Consider the following 21,662-nt stretch of genomic DNA (forward strand, 5'->3'; position numbering starts at 1 on the left):
GCACCTAAAAGCCCTCAATGGCCTCACGCTATCCTATCTCTGTGACCTCCTAATCCCCTACCAACCCTCCGCCCAGCTGGCTGCGGCCTCTCCATGTCCCCTGACCCAGCTGCCCCACCATTGGCAGGATAGCCTTCAGCTACTCTGCCCCCAACCTATGGAACTTCATCCCCCAATCACTCAGCCTCGCCCCCTCATTCGCCTCCTTCAAGTCCTGCCTCAAAACCCTCCTCTTCGACCATGCCATCGGTCACCCCCCTTCCCCTCTCCTCCCTTCTTTCCTCTGACCCCACCTCGGGTCTGAAATGCCGTAAACTGTCCAGCGCCTTGGGACATCATCCTCCCAACGTGAAAGGCGCTATACAAATGTAATCTTGTTGTTGTTGTTGTTTAGAAAAGAATTGTCACCCATGTGCAAAGCTGTTAGGATGACTTTAGTTTTGCTTATAAATGCAATGATTCTAATTGGCATTACATACTCATAACATACATCAAATGTTCAGCTTGTTGATTCTGTTCCATTGACTCGTCTATCATTTCATTTGTAGTTTTAGAAATCAATACAAAATTATATTTGTAAAGTGCCTTTCATATCAGGATGACGTCCCAAGGCACTGGGATGCTATTTTGTGGGAAAAATAGCCTTTCATTTATTCTCAATTTAAGTCTTTGATATGACTTCACTAAATATGACATGTTTTCACTAAATATGAAAATGTTGAAAGTAAACAAAAGGTCAAAAATACAAAGAATCAGACATCTTGTAAAAGATATACAGCCTTTCAATGAATGACTTTAAAATCTCCCTTTGAACTATTTTAAATGTGTTTAGAATAAAGTTGTAAAAGATTCCAAAATAGAAAAGTTGGTCTGTAAAGAAAAGTTCATCAGCAAGTTAAAGGAAACTGGGTATAATTGTTTTTTCACCTCAGTAATAAAGGAATTGGAACAGTATTGAAGTGTTGAATGGCAAGCTGGTCTACAGTCAATCACAATGCACTTGTGCAATAATCTGACAGTTACAAGATGACACTTAGTACTGGTAGCTAAGTATTTTCAAGAAATGACTCCAACAGCTGTGGTCTAAACAATGAAAAGCATAACCTTTTACTGGCTGGAATTCTATAAAAAGAGCCTTTTATAGTTCCTGACAAGTGGCAGTCTCCTGAATCCATGTGAATAATGACAACAAGTCCACTGGATACAGTCAATCTTTTGAACACAGAAGCTTGTCGGTAAGTTTACCGACCCTTAGCTGCATGTGTTTAGAGTAGGATCTTCTAATTAGGAGAGCTTGCTGTTCAGGTCGGTAAATTTACCGACCATCAGAGAATCATATACACACAATGGTAAGGTTGATAAGTTTACCAACAAATAGAAAATAATCCCCAGAGTCTTCAGGCACTTGTTTTTTTATAAACTTTTATTAGTTCATCACTGACCATAAAATGCTTTATTGCTGTTAGGCAGAGGTTAGTTCTTGAGCATTTGGGTTGCTTTCCTCCCCCACCCTCCCAATACCAGCATTACAGACAAACAAAAAAGGTTGTTTAGATACTTGATTATAGTTAACGCAATAAACATTTGATGCTCCAGTATTTAGGGACTCAACATTGGACTTATGGTTTTGTTCCAATTGATACTTTGAAACACCGTAAATTCTGAACACAAGATCGTGTGGTGTTCTCTAAACACAACGAAGATACATTGAGCTGTCCTCTTAAATTTCGCCCACAAAGTATACAGTCAAGCAAAGGTTATACTCTGTCTTTACACTTTACAGTGTATTCTGTGAAGCGCTTTGAGACATTTCGAAGACGTGATAAGGCGCTTTATCAAATGCAAGAATTATTATCATTATTATTAAATGTGCAATCTGTAATTGGTTTACCTCCAGGATAGAGGTTTCAGGGAATCTAACTCCGCCTAGATTGGTCAGTATTTAAAGCTTTCAAAATCACATGCAGTAATGCTACAACATTTCTTAATATTAAAGCAGTGGCAGTGAAGGCACAGATATATCAGGAATAGCTTTATTATTGCAATTAAATCCACATAATTAAACCAGACGCTGAATGTTTGGAACATTGTGGATTAGTTCGTTCATCTAGAGTTCACACTCCATTTTTTGCTTTGGATGTGAATATTGTATCAATGATTGATTTGGTCACATGTTTCTTTTTCGTTGACTACATAAGCAATCTATCTCCATAGATCTGCTAGCTGAAAACCATTTCAGGTAATTACTAAACAAATTAAATGCTCATCCTGCCTTCCCCATTCACTCTGTTATAGTTTATTATTTTAACTTTGCTTTTATGTTGTATCTATCAAGTTAGACTTGATGGTAATTATTTTGTACAGTTGAGAATCACCCCATAGCTTACACTCACTTTCTGACTGGCAGAATAGAAATTTGCAAAATATTCTGAGTACACAATTACCTGTGTTGTTTGCATCTGAAACGATTATGGTAGAGGGCAAGGAGAACTTTCAGTACAAAGTACTCCCCTATCTAGATAATCTTTACAAAAATTTCTCTCTCTGGGGGACTGTCATTTCTGTCAGGACTGTCAGGACTTTCTGTGGAGTCCTGCAGCTCAGTGATTAGAGTACTCGCTTTGCAAGCGAGAGACCTGAGTTCAATTCCAGACAGGGCGAAACCTTGGGCAAGTTTCCTTACTCCACACAGAGCCTAATAATAATCCCTCCAAAACCAAAAACAATAATAAATTGGTCATTTTCAATCTACGACTATTTGTGGAACATTGCTGTGCGCAATTGGCTGCCGCGTTCGCCCACAAATATACAGTCAATTCACTTTACAGTGTGTTCTGTGAAGCGCTTTGGGACATCCTCCCGACATGAAAAGCGCTATATCAAATGCAAGGATTATTATTATTATTATGCTCAAGGAGAAAATCTGTGGATTTCCTCCTTGAGCAACTCAAGCAATTGAACAACTTAAGCAATTCACTGCTGATCAAACAAAACAATATCCAATTTAATACAGATGTTAATAACAACAACGTTTGAAAAGACAGTCTAGATGTATATAAAAACATGCATGCTTATAGCACAGAAAGAGGCTATGTGGCCTGTTCTGTTTGTGCAGGAGTTAATTGGAATCATCTACGTAATTCCTATTCCCTTCATTTGTAAAATTTGATCTTGTGGTAAACATTTTGAGTTCATCACATATAAATCGTTGCATTTTGTGTTTGGTATAGAGCCTATAATGTTAAATACCTCAAAGCCCTTAACAGGAAATTGCTGTAAAATGAAATAGCTGTATTTGTAAAAGTGAATGTAGCAGCCAAATTGCACATATAGATGTCTCACAAACAGATTAAGTAAATGTCCACTGTATCTGTGGGATACACTTTCCAAAAGTTCAAAATAGTTTTAAATACCATTGCAATTTGAATCACCAAATGGGTTGGGTAATAACATTACAAAGTGATAACAATTGTATATCTAATCTATTTATATCATTGGAACAAACTTTAATGCACATTAATATTTCACAACAAACTCTAACATGCTTTTGTTTGCTAGCATCTGTGAATCATTATTCACTTGTAGATAACTATTTCATAAACAATGGTGCATCATTCTTTTGTCTTAGGATCACCTTTGTCGAGAACATCAGTTTCATTTCTTGCTCCCTCTTAATGGACAGATTAATATTTAAACAGTTTCACTGTATCCTTTCTTTTTTTGTGATACATTCACCAGAAGAGGATTTTCTTTAAAAAGCTGGGCGAATGATTTATTGTCCTGTGTGCTTCCTTTCATTTTGCATATGATCACAGTCATTACACACAACATCACACACAACATTTCAAAGCACATCACAGGATTTAGTGTAAAGTTTAATGATTGTGTATTGTAGGTGAACACAATAGCCAAATTGTGCACATCAATGTCCCACAAACAGTCACAAAGTAAATGATCAATTTTATCTAAGGAATTGTTAACTAGGACATCTGGGTAAAAGTGCCTTCTCTTTTCAAATAGTGTCCTGGGATCTTTGACATCTAGCTGAATGTCCAACATATTGCCCAACAGGCAAGCAGGATCTAATTCAAAGAACAGCACAATGGATTAGAAGAGTTCCAAATAATAGATATGTTAGAGTTGTTCTTGCTTCTAAGAGGTATCAGGCACTACACAAAATAACCGATAAAAGTCACTGCAGACTAATCTACAGGGCAATGCGAATGTGCCATGCTATATAAATAGTACACTTCATTGGGAACTACCCATGCATTTAACATGAAATGTTTTTGTATTATTCTTCAGGAGACGTTCAAAGCAACCAAATACTTTGTGTCCCCGGACCTCAGATTTGTTCTGCTTGCTTATGATGTCAAACAGGTAAGGAAACACTTAATATTAAATATCCAAAGTATAGTAAATACTTAAGCGAATGTCTCAACTGAAGGTATTGCAATCCATTTGGCTTGATTCCCGATATAACTCAAGTTCATTGTGTATTGTCATGACAATTGCAATAGCTTTTGGCTGAATATTTTGATGTGTGCCATGCATTTTCTCCACTAGATTTATCGTTTGGCTCCTACTGCTGCCGCAACAAATGGGGGCTTTACTCCACCAACATAGGTTGGATTTTCAGTGCTCATGTAAATAAGAGCTGAGGAAATAAATCTGTTTTTTGGAAGAGTGATGCCTGATGAAGCCAATATAGATTTATTATTTTTTGCTTTAAAACACAAGATGTCAGCTTACCTCAGTTGATAGCACTTCTCACCTCTGGGTCAAAAAGTTGTGGCTTCAAGTATTGTGTCCGTGATTTTGAGCTCATGATCTGGGTTGATACCAACAGTGTTGGGAAGCATGCAGTTGTCAATTGTGCCATCCTTCAGGTGAGATGATAAGCTGACATGTGGATATTGACGATCAAATTGAATATTAGAGAAGGGAATTTTTTCCCCCCTGTGTTCTGGCCAATAATGGTTAAATTGGTCATTGACTGTTTGTGGTACACTGCTTTGTCAACAATTATTATTATTATAACAAATTGGCTGCTGTTTTCACCTACAAATAACAGTTACACTTTGAGATGTTTCGATGTGATGTTTCAGATTCTTTGACTTGTCTATCAAATGCAAGGATTATTAATATTGGTTATGACATTAGGAGAAATCTGTACTTTATTTTTCTAGATTTCCAGTGCACTGGGACGTCCTCCCGAAATGAAAGGTGCTATACAAATATAATTTGTTGTTGTTGTTACTGGATCTTTAACAGCCACCTGAACCACCAGAACAGGCAGAGAGGATCTCTGTTTAATGTTTCATTTCACAATTGGTACTTTGGGCTACTATACTCTTCCTTAGTACTGCAATTGGAGTGTCTTTCCAGATTATGAACTCAATTCTTGGTGTTGCACCAACCACTTCTGACTCTGAGATCAGAGGGTTACCAACTGAACCAAACCAACCCAAATATATATGGAGAGATGAAGTACCAAAGCCGCTAATGTAACACATCACATAAGGTTGAAATGCTTCGGAAAACACTGAAATAAATCAGTATGTGCTAAGTGCTGCTAAACTGGTCTTTTGTAAATGTATAAGATTTATTTATAAATGGAATAAAAGCTTGGAAGGTAAAGAATTCAACAGTTTTGAGGTCCTGGGTAAAATGAGGTGTAAAGTATGAGATGGAGATACAAGTTTTATTTACGGCACAGTAAGCTTTATAGAGAAGGACAAGTGTGCATGATGGTGTAAATAGAGTTTAACTGGAAGCAGTTCCAGAAGATAGTGACAGCCAGACTGTTTTCACACTGAAGCTGCCATTGACTATCACTGGTTCCTTAGCCAGATTCTCCGTGAGTAATATTAAAGGCATAGATCTTCATCAGAAGTCTTTGGCAAATGTTTTGTTTGTTTAAAACTGCACAGCAGGATGTCACATATTCTGCTGCCACATTTCATTGTTCGACTTATGGATATCATAATCGAGGCATGTCAGGATTCTTCCACCTGTTTTCCCTCATCAAAAGATTGGTGAAAACTGAAGACAATCCCCATTTAAGACAATTTTTGGCATTTTAAAATAAATGTGTGGTACAGTAAAACTTGCATAAGTCTTAACTTTATAAAGCATATAATCGCTAAATTGTATATTCATCCTAGTCGCATTCAGTTTCTTTTCTAAACCACTTAGATTTATTTGCACTACTCATATTAATCACCTCCTAACTCGTAACATCACTCCCCTAACCTGGAACTAGGAGTCACAAGCACACTGGCTAAGTTTGCAGCTGACTCTAAGCTAATGAAGGTGATAGATTGCGAAGCTGAACAAGATAGGATTTGAACATTCTTGGGAATTGGGCAGATCGGTGGCAGATGAAATTCAATGTGGAGAAATGTAAAGTACTTTACATGGGGATAAAAAATCCTGGAATGGATTATTATTTGAACGGAAGGAAGATAATATGTATGGAAAATGAAAAAGACCTGGGGATCCTGATTGACAATAAATTGAAGCTCTCACAACAATGCTCTGTGGCAGTGAGTAAAGCAAACCAGATGTTGGGATGTATCAAAAGATCAATAGGAAGCTGAAATAGTGGGGTAATCCTGCCACTGTATAAATCATTGGTGCGACCATATTTGGAGTACTGTGTACAGTTCTGGTCACAGTACCAAAAGGATATTGGAGAAATTGAGAGGATACAGAGGAGGGCAAGCAAAATGATTGAGGGAATGGAGGGACTGGACTATGAGGAGCAACTAAGTAAATTGGGAATGTTCACGCTGGAAAAGAGAAGATTGAGAGGCGAAATGATTCTAAAGGGGCTAAACAATATAGATCATGACAGGCTGTTTCAACTTGTCCAGAATAGTAAAACCAGAGGACATGGCCTGTGATTGAAGCGGGGTCAATTCAGAACAATCTATGCATAACCTATTTCAGTGAACCTGTGAAACAGGCTCCCTGGAGAGTCTGTTGAAGTAAGAAGTGTTGATTCTTTCAAACACAAATTAGATAGTTTTCTTTTAGGAAATAACATTATGGTACATAGGTAGTTCAGGATATATGTGCATGCGACCCCCCAGGAAGGTGAAAGGCGAACAAGTTGGACCTTCGTCTTTTTTCGTCTTGCATTTCTTATGTTCTTATGCATATAGAACAAAACATATGTGCCTTTGCTAATACTGTAGATTGAATCAAGTTTAGCTTAGTTTTTGCAATTTGTCCTAGTTATTTATCCCTTATACCACTATCAAAGCAGCTTAAAAATAATTATACAGTAGCCAGGCACAAAATTTTAACTGAGCCTTTTACAAGCATTGCTAAATGAAACACGTTGATTCTACATAATTAACACAATTGCATACCAAGTTGATATGCCTTAAAATTTTTGGTAGTTTTTTTCTGGTATTCTGTAAAAAATGTTTTAAAATCTATTTAACATGCACATAGCATTCCTATCTAATGAATTACTTCAAAATCTGGCTGTTTTACTGACACGAATAATGACTGTATCACATTCAGAAACGGAAGTGCATTATTTAATGAAATGTTCAGCTGCAATTCTACAATTTGCAGCATTATTTATGATTTTGGTACTTTATACCATTGTTTACTTAAATTTCATCAAACGTGTTAAACGTTAATAAGCTATCTCATTCTCCCAGTGCTGGAATTTGGCCCAATGCAGTCACAAAGGATAACCCTGATTATTAGCGCATCTGGCGGCTGGTTGTACGGGTTCAGAGTTTCTATACTGAGAGTGGGCCCAGTCTCTGCTTTTGTAATATAACTGAAACTTTATATTTGTATGCTCTGCAGGAAATTGAATTCTCCCAATTATTGGGTCACTCACATACTGGGAAACAATTGTTGGCAGGGAATTTGCAACTTGTACGGGAACATCTCAATTAACTCTTCTCCCCATTAACTGGCCCCAGCTATTGTTTAAATTATTGCCACCCCAAAACACAAGGGATCTCCAGGCAGAATGTTTTAAATCACTTTAGAATAATTCAAAATAATTAATGCAAAACTTTGCTTGTGTGGGAGTGTTTAAATTATGCACGATTAACTATTTTATAATTAGATTTTTGCACAATTGTAAAATATATTTTGTTAACATTCTGTTGTTATAGTCTCCCTTTAAAATAGTAAATACACCATACCATATACCACATTTCTAAATAAGGAATTTGAGTCCCATAAATTAATAATCCTTTTGTATCTAACAGGAATGATAAAAACAACACAGTAGTGTTTTTTGTCGGTGTTTTCTGCTCAAGAAGCCAAGTGCCTTCATTCCAATTATCTGCTCTTTCTTCTTACTCTCTAATACATTTCCTATCCATGTACTTGTCCAATTATTTTGAAATCCCCTCAACTAGCTGTACCTGAGCAACAACCCTGCCAATTAATCCCATACCCTAACAACCCATGTTAGGTTTCTTCCAAACCTTGCTTTTTATTCCACTCGTCACAATCTTGAATTCACAGACTTTTTCCTTAAACCCCTACCAGCGAACCATCACACCAACCTGCTGATTGTAGAACAATGTATCAGTCAATCATATACTGAAGCCATTCAGCCCAATCATGTCCTGGATGACCTGTTAATCGAGAGAGCAGTAAAACGTAAGTGAGATTTAGCTACTGTAAATGCTGATCTTTGCACTTATTATGAGTTATCATAACATTTGCAAAATAAATTATAACATGAAGCATAAAATAAATACTCCTGAAAATAACACCTTGCAAATCAGTAGTTTTTGTTGTTTATTGCATTTACTCAGCACAGCCAATTATATCAGACTAGCTGTACAGTTGCAGCTTTGCTTGCAACCAAAGGATCCAATATGGAATGTAAATTGACACACAGACAGACACGCAGACATTTCATCTTCATCTTTATGGTGTCCTGTAGCTCAGTGGTTAGAGCATTTGCCTGGCAAGTGAGAGACCTGGGTTCGATTCACGGCAGGGCAAAACCTTGGGCAAGTTCCCTTACTCCACAAGCCTGATAATATTCCCTAAAGAAAAAAAGATAATAAAATTGGTCACTTCAGTCCATGACTGAATGGGACACTGTTGTGCACAATTGGCTGCTGCATTTCACCCACAAATATACAGTCAATTCACTTTACAGTATACATTGTGAAGTGCTTTGAGACGTCTAGAAGCTATGAAAAGCGCTATATCAAATGCAAGGATTATTATTATTATTAATATCTATAATCATCTGGGAGGACGCAGTGGGAGGACTCGGCGCTTTAAAAATTAAATTTTCTTCTTTTGCTGTGACTTGGTCTTGTCTGTGTTCTTTATTTTGTACCCGCCACTTGGCTAATTACGTGCTCTGTGAGACAGGATGCCACAGCTCCATGTCAGCCAGCACGGCCATCAGGTGTAACTGCAGTGTGTGCGTACGTAGGTGCTCTGTGACACACAATACCACAATGCCACTTCGATTCACTGGCCACCAGGTAATAACTGCAGTGAAAAACACATAACTGAACATTTCTCATGAACGATAGGAGATACCTAAAAACAAATATGCCCACGTCACTCCCAGAGGCAAGACCTTTCCAATGAGGTATAAATCATGTCTCTACGTCAGTTGGTTATTGAGAACCTTCTTGACAGACATTGTTGTTTTATATGTATAGAAGATAGATTTATTAGTTTAGAAAATCAACGAACATTAGACATTTCTATTTTTGTTTCACCATCTGCATAACTACTGCCTTATAAAGTATTTAAGTGTATTGGGTTAGAAGAAATAGAATATAGTTTTCATTTGGTACAGTAAATAGATCAAATGGCATAATTATTACATTAGTCTATAATTAACTTGGAATTTTAATATGTTTCTTCCATGTGGTGGTATGAATGTTTATTTTAGCACTAAATGACATGTGTATCAAAGTTAGGTAGGTAGCATGCAATACTGTGTGTGTGTCCTCAAATATGAATTCTTCTATTTAACTTCAAACACGTCATTGAAACAGAACCTTTTAGCTTATATGCAGCCTTTTATTCAAAGCTCTAAGAGTTGTAGCTGAGTAACAAACACATAGTGAAACAGAGCAAAGGACATTTGTTCTGAGAATATGCATGTTTACAAGATGACCTCGGAGTGTTCGATGTGTGTTTTGGACAAAGAAAATCTGTGTTCGTTGAACATGGTTGGGAGTCAATTTTCTTAATTAACTAATCAAAGGGGTGTCCCAGATTGGGAGTCAACAGTTGAACAGCTGATCACCCACCTTATAAATGTTAACTAATATCAGTTATTTATGAATAGGTATTCCACTGGATATTGTTATGAACTTCTGGGACCTGCTCATTTTCCCATATTCTTTAACTCTGCTCTATCATTCTTACCCATGTTACTTTGTTTTCCGAGGTTATTCTTGGGAATAACACTGAATTCAGCTGACCATTCATTGGCGATATTTGTGAATTTACTCTAAGTAGATTTTTACTGATAACTTCAAAATAGTTTTCTAAAAAGCAAAGCATACAAACAGCGATTGATCACTGAATTCTGACCAATATTATTTTGAAAATGTAGGAAGAAGTGACAAAATATTTGTGAGAAAGCTCAGACAAGTTCTAAATTTGTCTTCAATATGATTTCTGAGCACCATCTGTGAATGTACAAAGATATTTACTGTCATCTTAATCTCTGTCATCCACCAAGATAAGAGGATTATTGTCGCATTCCCTCCAGTTTCATGGAGGCCTTGTAATAATATAAATGTTGGATGATAGATGTGAAATTAGACTTTCTTATACTTTCTCAAATTACAAAGATGAAGCATTATATGTCCACTTGTTAAGCTTTCATATTTTGTCCATGAAATGAAATATGAAAAACAATATAATTCATATGTTTTGAAGTGTATTTATGCATTTTTTTAAAAATAATGAACTTAGAAGAGTAAATTGAAGCATTGAAGGCTGTAGGCAATTCTAAGCAATGTGAGAAACCTACTTACAGTGAGTTTTATCTAGCATTCAAAATGAATGTGTTGAGTTACAATTCACTGAGTAGTATCCATTATCCTCTGTGTAATATACCAAGAAATGTTATCCCTGTCAACATTATCTGGCGTTCATCTGCATGTTTGCTGCAAATTGTCTGATGCTTAAAACTATTCTTCAATGCAAGAACCTTATTTGAACTTCAGATCAGTTAAGAGAAATGAACAAGATGAACGTGTCTTACATGTCAAACACATATAACTGCCTCCGCAGATTAAATATTGCTCAACATTTCAAATTAAATGGAACTACCCCTAAATGTACAGAATTTATATTTTTGTATTGCAGAAGGCACATTGCTCTGTTTTTTTAACACAAAAGGTCATCATTCATGTAGATGTAACTACTTTATTTAACTTCACCTATGATTTATTTTGTTAAATGCATAAGCATAGTATCTGTAAAGATCAAGCAAGATTGGGGATTAAAAATATTCTTATCCATAGAAATGTACTATGACTAAAATGTGCTAGCAGCTTCACCTGTGGTTAAGTATGTAAAGGAACTTGTCTATGCAGACTGAAAGGGTATGGGTTCAAATCCTCATGTGTACTGAATTAGCTGATCTCATCTCAATCCCCCAGTGAGCAATTGGGGGCTTTATCATTGCCCTTAGAGCTACTGGGTCTGAGTTGGAAACATTCTAATCATACAACCACTTATCCAGATTTTTTTGAAGGAATTAATGATTACAATAGCAATGTTTTTGTTGAGCATCTGTTCCAAGTATTCATTATTCTGCGGAAAAAATCAAATCTTTTGTCTTGCTTGAGGCTGGATAATTTAAAACTTGCATCCCCTATTTCTGCATGCAAATTTCAAGTTAAAATAGCTTATTTCCTTTTGCACTGTCTATGCCTATTAGCATTTCAAAGGCCTGGATCCTTTTTCCTCCCTCAATCTTTTTTCTCCAATGAAAAGAATTTCAACTCTGCCAAAGATTTCTAGAAGTCAGCAAAGCCAGCCCACTACCTAAGACATACCACATAGCTTGGGTCACAATACTAACCCACAAGGGGTGAAAATAGTCTCCACAAATGTTACATTTGCTTCACTGTACCTGCATCAATGCTAATTTATGCCACTGCCTCCTCAGATTGAGATCTGTTGATATTTGACAGCAACAAGATTGGCAATTTGCAGCCCTATAATTCCAGTCTTCACTGATGATGGCATGGCTGAGATGCCCTGATAATATGCAGTCTTCAATTGATGTGAAATGATTCAACTATAAGAGTGAAATTCACAGCAATGCTGGCTGCCCAGGAGATTTGCCTGTTCTGTATGTGTCTGAAACATGAAAGCTACATTCATCATAAAGGAATGAAATGATCACTTTGTGATTGTGTTGCAGTATTATTAGAATATTTGGGGGACATTGGTAGTCAGGTTGCATTTGGTGGTTGTATTAAAGGCCCAATTATCACCTGTATACTGGCAATTTCCTGCTCTTTGAGGTTCAAATAGCATTTTTTATTTCCCTTTTACTGGCACATTTTCATTCCTGCTGCACATCCAGTTCACTCTCCATAGCTTTTTTTAAAAAAAGTTTCAGAGCATCTCTGTTCCACATTTAGATTTAATTTGCATCCATCCCCCAATCTGTACAAATTCCAAACTACTGCAAACAGGGAACTGGAACACATCACACAACTCAAATTGATTGCTATGGAATATACTGCAGATTGAAGATGTTTATACCAATTAAAAATTGAACTATTATGATTGTTTGCATAAAACATTGATTTATACCTTGTTGGCATTCTAATGATGGGAGGAGCAAATCAATAATGATGAGAATGGCTTCAAAGCTACAAAAGCTATTGCTTTTTAAATTTTAATAGGCAGAAAACCATTGTAAAATAAGTCATTTCTGGTTTTATGTGGGTATTTGCTAGTGTATGTTTAAACTCAAGTTGTTTCATGATTGCTTATTGAATTTCATCTGGATATTTATGTCATTGATTGGTATTACCGTCAACCAATTTAAAGCCCGTATTTAACCTTAGTTGATCTGCTGAGAGGCTATGCTATATCTGAATGAAAGATACATTTTCTCCACAAAAGTTGTATAGGAACAACATTTACATTATCAATAAAGCAAAACACATGTTAAACACAGTGGGAAAATAGAAGGGAAATTGGAATAGACTATGCAGCTTCAATGGGGGAGCTAGAAAATACAGTCACTATACTTTACAGCAAAAATCACTGGGTCAAATGCAAGGATCATTATTATTATTATCATTATTATCATTATTATAATTTATTATTATTGGAATCAATTCAGACTTGATGAGCTGAATCATAATCTTTTGCACAGTAAACATTTTATTTTCAGTAAATGTTTTGATCATTTGCTAGTGTTCATATGGACTAGCAATAAATTTGAGAAAAAATCTCCAATCATCTTTACTTTTTATATCACAAATAGTATATTGCCTTACCACATACGGTTCTTTGTAAATCTGATTTTCAACTTCTGTTTTGCAAACTGGCATAATTCTGGGTAATCCCTTTATGAAGAAGACTTTTGAAGTTTGATTGTTTTAATACAATACCAAAGTATCATATAGCTGGATATGTATCCCAAGACAAAATCATGCAAAATTCCTTGTCTTTCTGACTGCCTGGCAAATATAGACTTTTCAGTAGATAAATCTAAATAGTATTGAAGCCAGACATCTACTATCACTCAAATAAACAAAATAATGATCAAGGTTGATTCAGTGAAATACAGAAGTATTCTTCACAAGAGGCTTAATTGAACTTCAATAACAAAGTAATACTCTATTTGAGAATGTCATCTTAGTGGGTCACCATTAACTGAGGAGTAATAGGTGAGTGGTCCACAGCCTCTGCTGATATCATTAATACAAGGAGGTGCATGAAGATCACCCAAGGCATTTAATTTTCATATTTGTACTCATGTAATTAAGCTACGTTTTCCTACAAAATGCAGTCATTCCACTTTGCAGTATATCATGTGAAGTGCTTTGAGACGTCCTTCTAATGTGAAACATGATATATCAAATGTAAAGAATTATCATTACTTCAAATACTTCTGAAAATGTTCCATTGCAAGTGCTGGAATTTTGCAGAAATTATTTTAATGTTATCCACTAAATGGAAATAGTTCATTTGTGACATTTCCATTTATCATGTATGTATTAAATTTGCCTTTTTAATCTAATGTTTTAAGGATCACATTCTCCAGCAGTTTGCATGTCAACTACCTCACTGTAAGACCTGACTCGAGTTGCTACAAGAAAGTGAAATGAATTTGGTGCATTTATTACTCAAAGTAAATTTAATACCAAAAAGATCAGTTAGACAGATAGATTATTTAGGCAGATATTTAGATGGATAATCCAGTAGCAAAGAATCATTTACCAGCATCCATTAAGAATGTCAAAATATGTCAGCATTTTTAATTATTTTTCTTCCATGAGCTTTTGTACAAAATTGTAAAGAAGATGTTTATCTTTTTATCTATTATCTGGTCGTCTTTAATGGATTAGAAAAAAATAGATTGTAGATTCTTGTCTTAAAGCAAAGTAAATGAGTCATTAAAAGTCATTCATTCGGCAGTTCTCTAATGTGTTTTAGATTTCCTATGCATGTCAGCCTCCTCACAGAAAGCCTCAGTGATGTGGCTTCAACACATATACCCACAAGATTACTTCACAATGGTGAAGAAGCCCTTCTCATTTTATCTCATCCTTCCAGAATACCCACCCTTACCAACCTGTGTGCAAATGTTCACTTACAAAATGCACAGTCACCACACTTTACAGTAAAATCCTGCGAAGTGCTTATCACAGTGATGTGATAAGGCACTATATCAAATGTAAGGATTATTATTATTATTATTATTATCTAATTGAGAAATCAAACTGAGTATATGCTGGTCTCAGCATCAAGTTGAGGAGTGGAAGTACAACAGCAAAGATTGTAATTTCAGCACTGCGGTCAATGTAGCACTGAAAATGTGCAAAATGGTTCTTAAAAGCAGGGCAAACAGAAAATTGTGGAAATATTTGCCCCAAATTGCAGAGAAATTTGCAGATTTTGCGGGAGATTGTAGGGGTTGGTTGGTGTTATCAAGAGGTACATTTTACTGCCAACCTACAGGAGGACATAGAGACACACACTCACATACACAAAGACACACACACTCACATATATAGTGAGACACACACTCACAGAGAGACATCAACAACAGCATCAACAAGTTTCAAGTATAGCGCCGTTCACATTGGAAAGACATCCCAAGGCGCTGGACAGTCAGAGGCTTTGGACCTGAGCTGTGAGTTGGGGTCAGGAGGGGTAGAGAGCAGGGGAAGGTGGGACAATGGCCGAAGGCACGGTCGAACAGGAAGGTCTATAGATGAGACTTGAAGGAGACAAGAGAGGGCCTGAGGTAGGGGGATTGTGGGATAGAGTTCCAGATTGTGGGTACGGAGATGCTGCAAAGTAGAGAGAGGCACACACTCACAGACACAGAGATACACACACTCACAAACGCACAGATACAGAGAGAGACACAGACAATCTCAGAGCATCGGGGTGAAAGAGGCCCACTTCCTGCTCGGGCCGCACTGCGCATGCGTTCCCAGAGCCGCTCCATCCACAGTGACGTCAAATAAACAGCAGCAGTGCAAGAGACCACACCCCACCTTATTGTGTTGTTACAGGTTTGTAGCAGAAGGCTTGTGTAGCGGGGTGGGGGGGATGGTGTTTGTAGTGGAGGAGGGGGGGTGTGTGTAGTGGAGAGGGGGGTGCAGCGGAGAGGGGTGTGTAGCAGAGAGTGAGGCGTAGCGGGGAGGGAGGTGTAGCGGAGTGGGGAGTGTAGCAGAGAGGGGGGTGTAGCGGAGGGGGGGTGTAGCGGAGAGGGGGGTATAGCGGAGGGGGTGGTGTAGCAGAGAGGGGGGTGTAGCGGAGAGGGGGGTGTAGCAGAGAGGGGGGTGTAGCGGAGGAGGAGTCTAGCGGAGAGGGGGGTGTAGCGGAGTGGGGGTGTAGTGGGGAGGGGGCTGTAGCGGAGGTGGGGGTGTAGCGGAGTGAGGGGTGTAACGGAGGGTGGGGGTGTAGTGGAGAGGGGGGTATAGTGGAGAGGGGGGTGTAGTGGAGAGGGGGGTGTAGCGGAGTGGGTGGTTTGTGTGTGTAGGCGAAGGTGTGTGTGTGTAGGGGAGGGGAGGGTGTATGCAGCGGGGGAAGGGGGTAACTTTCCTATGGTATCGTAAACTGGGCCAATAGAAAAGTGCAGCCGCAATTTTTCCACGTAATCCAGTACAAACAACAGACGTGTATATTAAATTGGATGAAAGTGTGACGTACAGCTAAAGATTTTTTTCTTTCATTTGACTGAACCATGTACTGACATTTCCAATAACAGTTCAAGTATCTATCGAACCTCATACAAATCATGTGCCACTACTTTCAGTGTTCTCGCTTGGAAAAGAAAGCAGTTGGAAAAACCTATTTCAGAAAAACATTGTACTTGTACATTAGCTGATTGCATTAAATTGCCACCTACAGGTGTTGACAGGTGATGCAAAAAGCAAAATATCTTCAATTTCACAGACTGCACTGATCAGACTGCAAATTGGTTAGCTCTATTCTCTCGCATGTTGATTCAAAATTTGCAGTGATTAGATTAATCAATGTTTAAAATCATTTGAAGACCACAAGAAGCTTGCTAAAACCAAAGTCAGATTAAATCTGCATTTAAAAANTTGTCACTCATTAACTTTCCTTAAAACTTGGAGAATATTTTCAGGCTTTTATTCACTGCGGGCTTTTTAAATCACACAATGTTGAGTAGAAATTGAAGCATGAAAAATGTGATGTTTAAAAACAGATTAGACAATTATCACATCACTTATGAAACATTTGTATTTTTCACTCCAATGTGTACGTTAAAGAATCAGATTAGTAAGGCCTGAAATACACAAGTGCATGTCCAACTGCTCTCCAAAAGGTCTTTAGATGGGATTTGAAGATGGGGAGGGAGAGAGTTCCAGAGTTTGGGGGCGTAGTGGCTAAAGGCACGGCCACCAATAGTGGAATGGAGGCACAAGGGACAAATAGGAGGCTGGTGCCAGCCGAGTGGAGGCAGCAGGTGGTGGAGTGGGGAGTAAGCAAGTCGGATAAGTTGGGAGGCACGAGGGAATTAAGTAATTTGAAAATTAGTGAGAGGATCTGGAAATTGATCTGTTCGGTGAATGGGAGCCAGTGAAGCCTGGCAAGGACTGGTGTGACAGTGGTACAGAGTTTCGTATGGGTGAGTTCTGATTGGTGGCATTTTGAATTAATTGAATTTTGTGTATGGTGGAGCTGGGAAGATCAGCGAGGAGGGCATTGGAATAGCCCAGCCAGGAAGTGATGAAGGCGTGGACGAGAGTTCTTTCAAGCTGCACCTAAAATTTTTGGGCTTTCTTCCTTAAGATTCAGAAGAAAAGGAACAGCTACCATAGGGAAATGGACACTAATTAAACTGCTAATGGTTGTTTCAGTAGATAATAAAATATTGTTGTCCAATACAGAGGTTTGAACCCTGAACCCTTCCTCGTATCCACGTTTACTTTTAAACAGTAAAAACTATTTAACAAACTTTCCAAAGTAGTACTAATGAAATCATAAGTGCCTCGCATTCCTCAGTATCAAATATGAGAAATGCATTTTTCATATGCTTTCAACAAAAACTCAGTAAATGAAGAAGAAACTTGAATTTCAATCTTAAGAATCCAATTTACTTTTGTATATATTAATTTTCCTTTGGTACATGTAATGGGGAGAAACAAATATCACAGTAACATTTCGCAAAGTATAATTTTTGGTAAAATTTTGGGAGTCCTTGTAGACACCTTTGTGGAGAATACATAGCACCATGACTGGGGGAGGACAGCATACAAACAGGAAAGGAACCACAGGCAATGTATACGTAGTAAAGCGGAAGTTGTAAATGATATTTCCTAAAAGGCTGCATCAACAGAGAAATGTTAAAATTCAAAGTGGCACAGAAGTTGAGGGCAGTTGTATTATTAGTCGTGTGGTCCTAATAGTGAACTTCACTGCTGCTTCATCATACACCAAACAGGAAATCCCCTGCCGAGTCTGGTCCTCCCCAGGCATTGTTTTGTGTAGTGGTCATTAAGTTGATTTTATTATAATAAATGTGATATAACTATTGCAACTGTGAGCCAACCTTATTCTCTTTATTCTTCCAAACCACCTCCTTCTCTTCCACTTGAATCCACCCAGCAACCGCTCCCTGTGTTATTCCCTGCTTTCAATGCCCATGTCCCATTTGCAGCTTGACATCTTGACCTGAACTTAATTATTCACTTTACAAGGTGTCCTGTAGCTCAGTGGTTAGAGCACTCGCTTTGCAAGCGAGAGACCTGAGTTCAATTCCAGGCAGAGGGCGAAACCTTGGGCAAGTTTCCTTACTCCACACAGAGCCTAATAATAATCCCTCCAAAACCAAAAACAATAATAAATTGGTCATTTTCAATCTTTTCAGCAGAGGAATTGTGCACACTTTTTCCTCAGTGACCTTTAGCCCAGCCTTCCAAACTCAGGTGCCTTTTCTTTTCACTTCTTTACCTTTACTTTCAACCTTTTTTGAACTATTGGGACCAACAATAAAAAATGTGTTATTGCTCATCTGTTTACAAATATCTTCATTTGCGCTAACATAAACAGGCAAGAATTTCAGTCCTTGGTATCTGTTGTAAAATAATCCCTTGTGCTAAAAATCATGCACTTATTCTTCAATTATTTACCATCACTTCTTAACGAGAATTCACAACAGTTAATTGAATCACCTGTTAATATATTAATCTCACTGTATTAATCTACCATCTTGAAAGCCTTTAATAATTAATGTTCTGTGGTTGTTAAGGACCAGATTAATAGCTTACAATGGTATATGTAATGCACTGTTATGAATATAAACATAAATGCAACAGACTAGTTTTTCTGTTAACTGTAATAGTTGTCAGAACTCTTTTTGGATCCATTGAAAGTGCTAGTGTGGTTATGAGCTCTGAGACTCCATTGTTTTAGAAGAGATTTCAGTTCTATTGTTTTATTGAAGCATCCTGCATTTGCTTTAGAGGTCCCAATAAAACACTAAAGCTAATATACAGGACCACTAATCCTATTTCCAGCTACATGGACAACACTGTTAGAATCTCTGTGCCAAAACAAATGTAATCACACAAAGTGCAACACAAGAAAGAGTCTGGACCACTCTAATAGACAATAATGAACCAGCCCGTCTCATTGGCAGGATTTGGAAGGCAGACCAGACACTGGAGGCAGGGACTCCTCCCATTCAGCTCCGGTAACTAGTTTTACCCGAGCAAACCAAAGCCCAAAACCATTGGTAGCTGGACAAGCAGCGGGAAAGCTTGCCTTGACAGTGCTTTCAATGGCAAGCTAAACTGAGTTTTAGCCAGTTAAAATCTGGCAGTATCCCAACACTGTTTCTGAGGTCCCAATCTGCATCTAATGCTCTCCAGAATTAGGTAATCAAGATGTGTCCCACATGGAGTGTGAAGTTCAATATCTCAGGAATTTCCATATGTAGGTGGGATATGTGGAATTTCTTCACAAAATATACAGTCAATTCACTTTACAGGATATTCTGTGAAGTGCTTTGAGACGTCTCGAAGACATGATATGGCACTATATCAAATGCAAGGATTGTTATTATAATTCTCAGTTTGGTTTGAATACCCTCAATCATGGTGATGGGTTTCCAGACACACAGATGACCAAAACAAAATGAAGTAGAAAGGAAATATTAAACATTACAATGGAAGAGCAATGAAGACAAATATGAATAGAAAAAAACAAGAAAACTGGCAAGATACATTCAGAAAGGTACAAAACAAATAGTGTAAAAGGAAAGAGAAATATAATGGAAAGTATACGAAATTGAGAGTGTAAAGGTATTAGAAATCAAGTTTTAAAAGGAAAATGAAGTAAACAAACCAGTGAATCAATCTAAACAGTGGCACAACTTAAACAACAACAACAAAATTACATTTGTATAGCGCCTTTCACATTGATAGGATGTCCCAAGGTGCTGGACAGTCAGTGTTTCGGACCTGGGGGTCGGGGTTGGGGAGGATGGAGGACAGGGGCAAAGCAGGGTGATCGAAAGCACGGTTGAAGAGGAGGGTCTTGAGATGGGTCTTGAAGGAGGTAAGGGAGGGGAGGGGAGGTGGGGGAAGTGCAAGGTGGCGGGACTAGGGCCAATTAAACATAACAACAAAGAAAGAAATTAGATAATGATGTTTTAAATCTGTTTGTATTGACCTTGAGACTTACCAGCTGGAATGGCATGACCTTTCCTGCACATTCCTATATTTCTTGTAATAAAATTCCTGAAAAATAGGGACAGAACACAAGCTGGATCAGCAGGAGAGAGATTAAAACATCTAGTTAACATCTAATTTTAAACTTTAATTAAAGCAGTTAAAGTAATGAGATTTCATAATTAATTAAACACTGCAGAGAACCACACATTCACACATTATGCACAAGCTTATTGTTACCCAGGCAATACGTATATCGTATGGCAAAGGGTTATTTATAGGTCACAAGTATAAGTACATATCTTTCAATAAAATTATTCAATTGGTTAAGCAATGACATTAAATGTAAGATCTATTGCTGAGACTTCAAATATTATATTCTCAAAATAGTCAGATAGAAATGAAGGATCAAAAATGATCTTAGAGAAAGCCAAAATCAACACAAACTTCGTATTGCACACCCAGTGGAAAAAAACAATTATTGATCTTTAAAAACCTTTAAGAGGTTTCTCACTGAATTGCATTTTAGTATTCTCGTGTCACTAATTATCTTGTTCAAAAATGCAAGAAATTTAGATGTTGGACTGGTTCTTCACTAATCAGTAGTTCATTCACTATGTTGGTTTGTATGCATTAAAGCAAACAGCTTTCTCACAGACTAAAATACATTATGCTGTGAAATATGTTCACCTCATGTTCTACATATTCACAGTTGATCCTTGTCTTCTTGAGGTTCTATTACAGAAATGTAGAAGTTCCAACTAACATTCCCTGTCAGCTCCATTCATTTCAGTATAATTTGTGTAGAATGGAATTCTCTTTTAGATCAGATTCTAATCATTCTTATCCTAAAATGTCTCACTGTGCTTTTTTAAATTACCATTGGCAATATGAGGTCAGTTGGTAGGACTAAGTATAAAGTGCTCATGGCACTTCTGTCATTCTCAGTGGCCAATCTGTAAGATCTGCTTACAGTATGTAGTGTTGATGTTGTTGAAGAAAGTACATTTCCATAATGCACCAAACCACTGAGCATTACTTAATGATAGCTATAGGGTACAGCTATATGCCATCAATAAATCTGTAGTATACCGTATTAAGGTAGCACTGCAGCTTTAATTACAAAGTGTTTTTCAAATAGAAGTCATGGTAACCTTTACCCATTTATTAAGACATAAAAATGTGATGACATTTCTGAGGAATGAACCAAAAGAGTATTCAACTGCTTTTGAAAGTAAGGAAATTTCTTAAGCATTTGGTTTATTGTTCCAATAA

The 21,662-nt window shown here is 37.4% G+C and overlaps 1 protein-coding gene and 1 non-coding gene across 2 annotated transcripts in view; both read left to right on the forward strand.

The window, feature by feature from the left end:
• LOC103180371 (inactive dipeptidyl peptidase 10) overlaps positions 1 to 21,662 on the forward strand; it is a 329,145-nt gene that overhangs the window by 180,131 nt on the left and 127,352 nt on the right. Inside the window, 1 exon segment of the mRNA XM_007896177.2 lies at positions 4,306 to 4,380. Within this exon segment, the coding sequence (XP_007894368.2) occupies positions 4,306 to 4,380 (75 nt within the window).
• On the forward strand, positions 8,926 to 8,997 carry trnaa-ggc. Its single transcript has one exon. It is a non-coding gene; the product is annotated as a tRNA-Ala (tRNA).

The sequence above is a fragment of the Callorhinchus milii genome, unplaced genomic scaffold, assembly GCF_018977255.1.
Source record: "Callorhinchus milii isolate IMCB2004 unplaced genomic scaffold, IMCB_Cmil_1.0 Scaffold6, whole genome shotgun sequence".
In the NCBI taxonomy this organism is placed as follows: Eukaryota; Metazoa; Chordata; class Chondrichthyes; order Chimaeriformes; family Callorhinchidae; genus Callorhinchus; species Callorhinchus milii.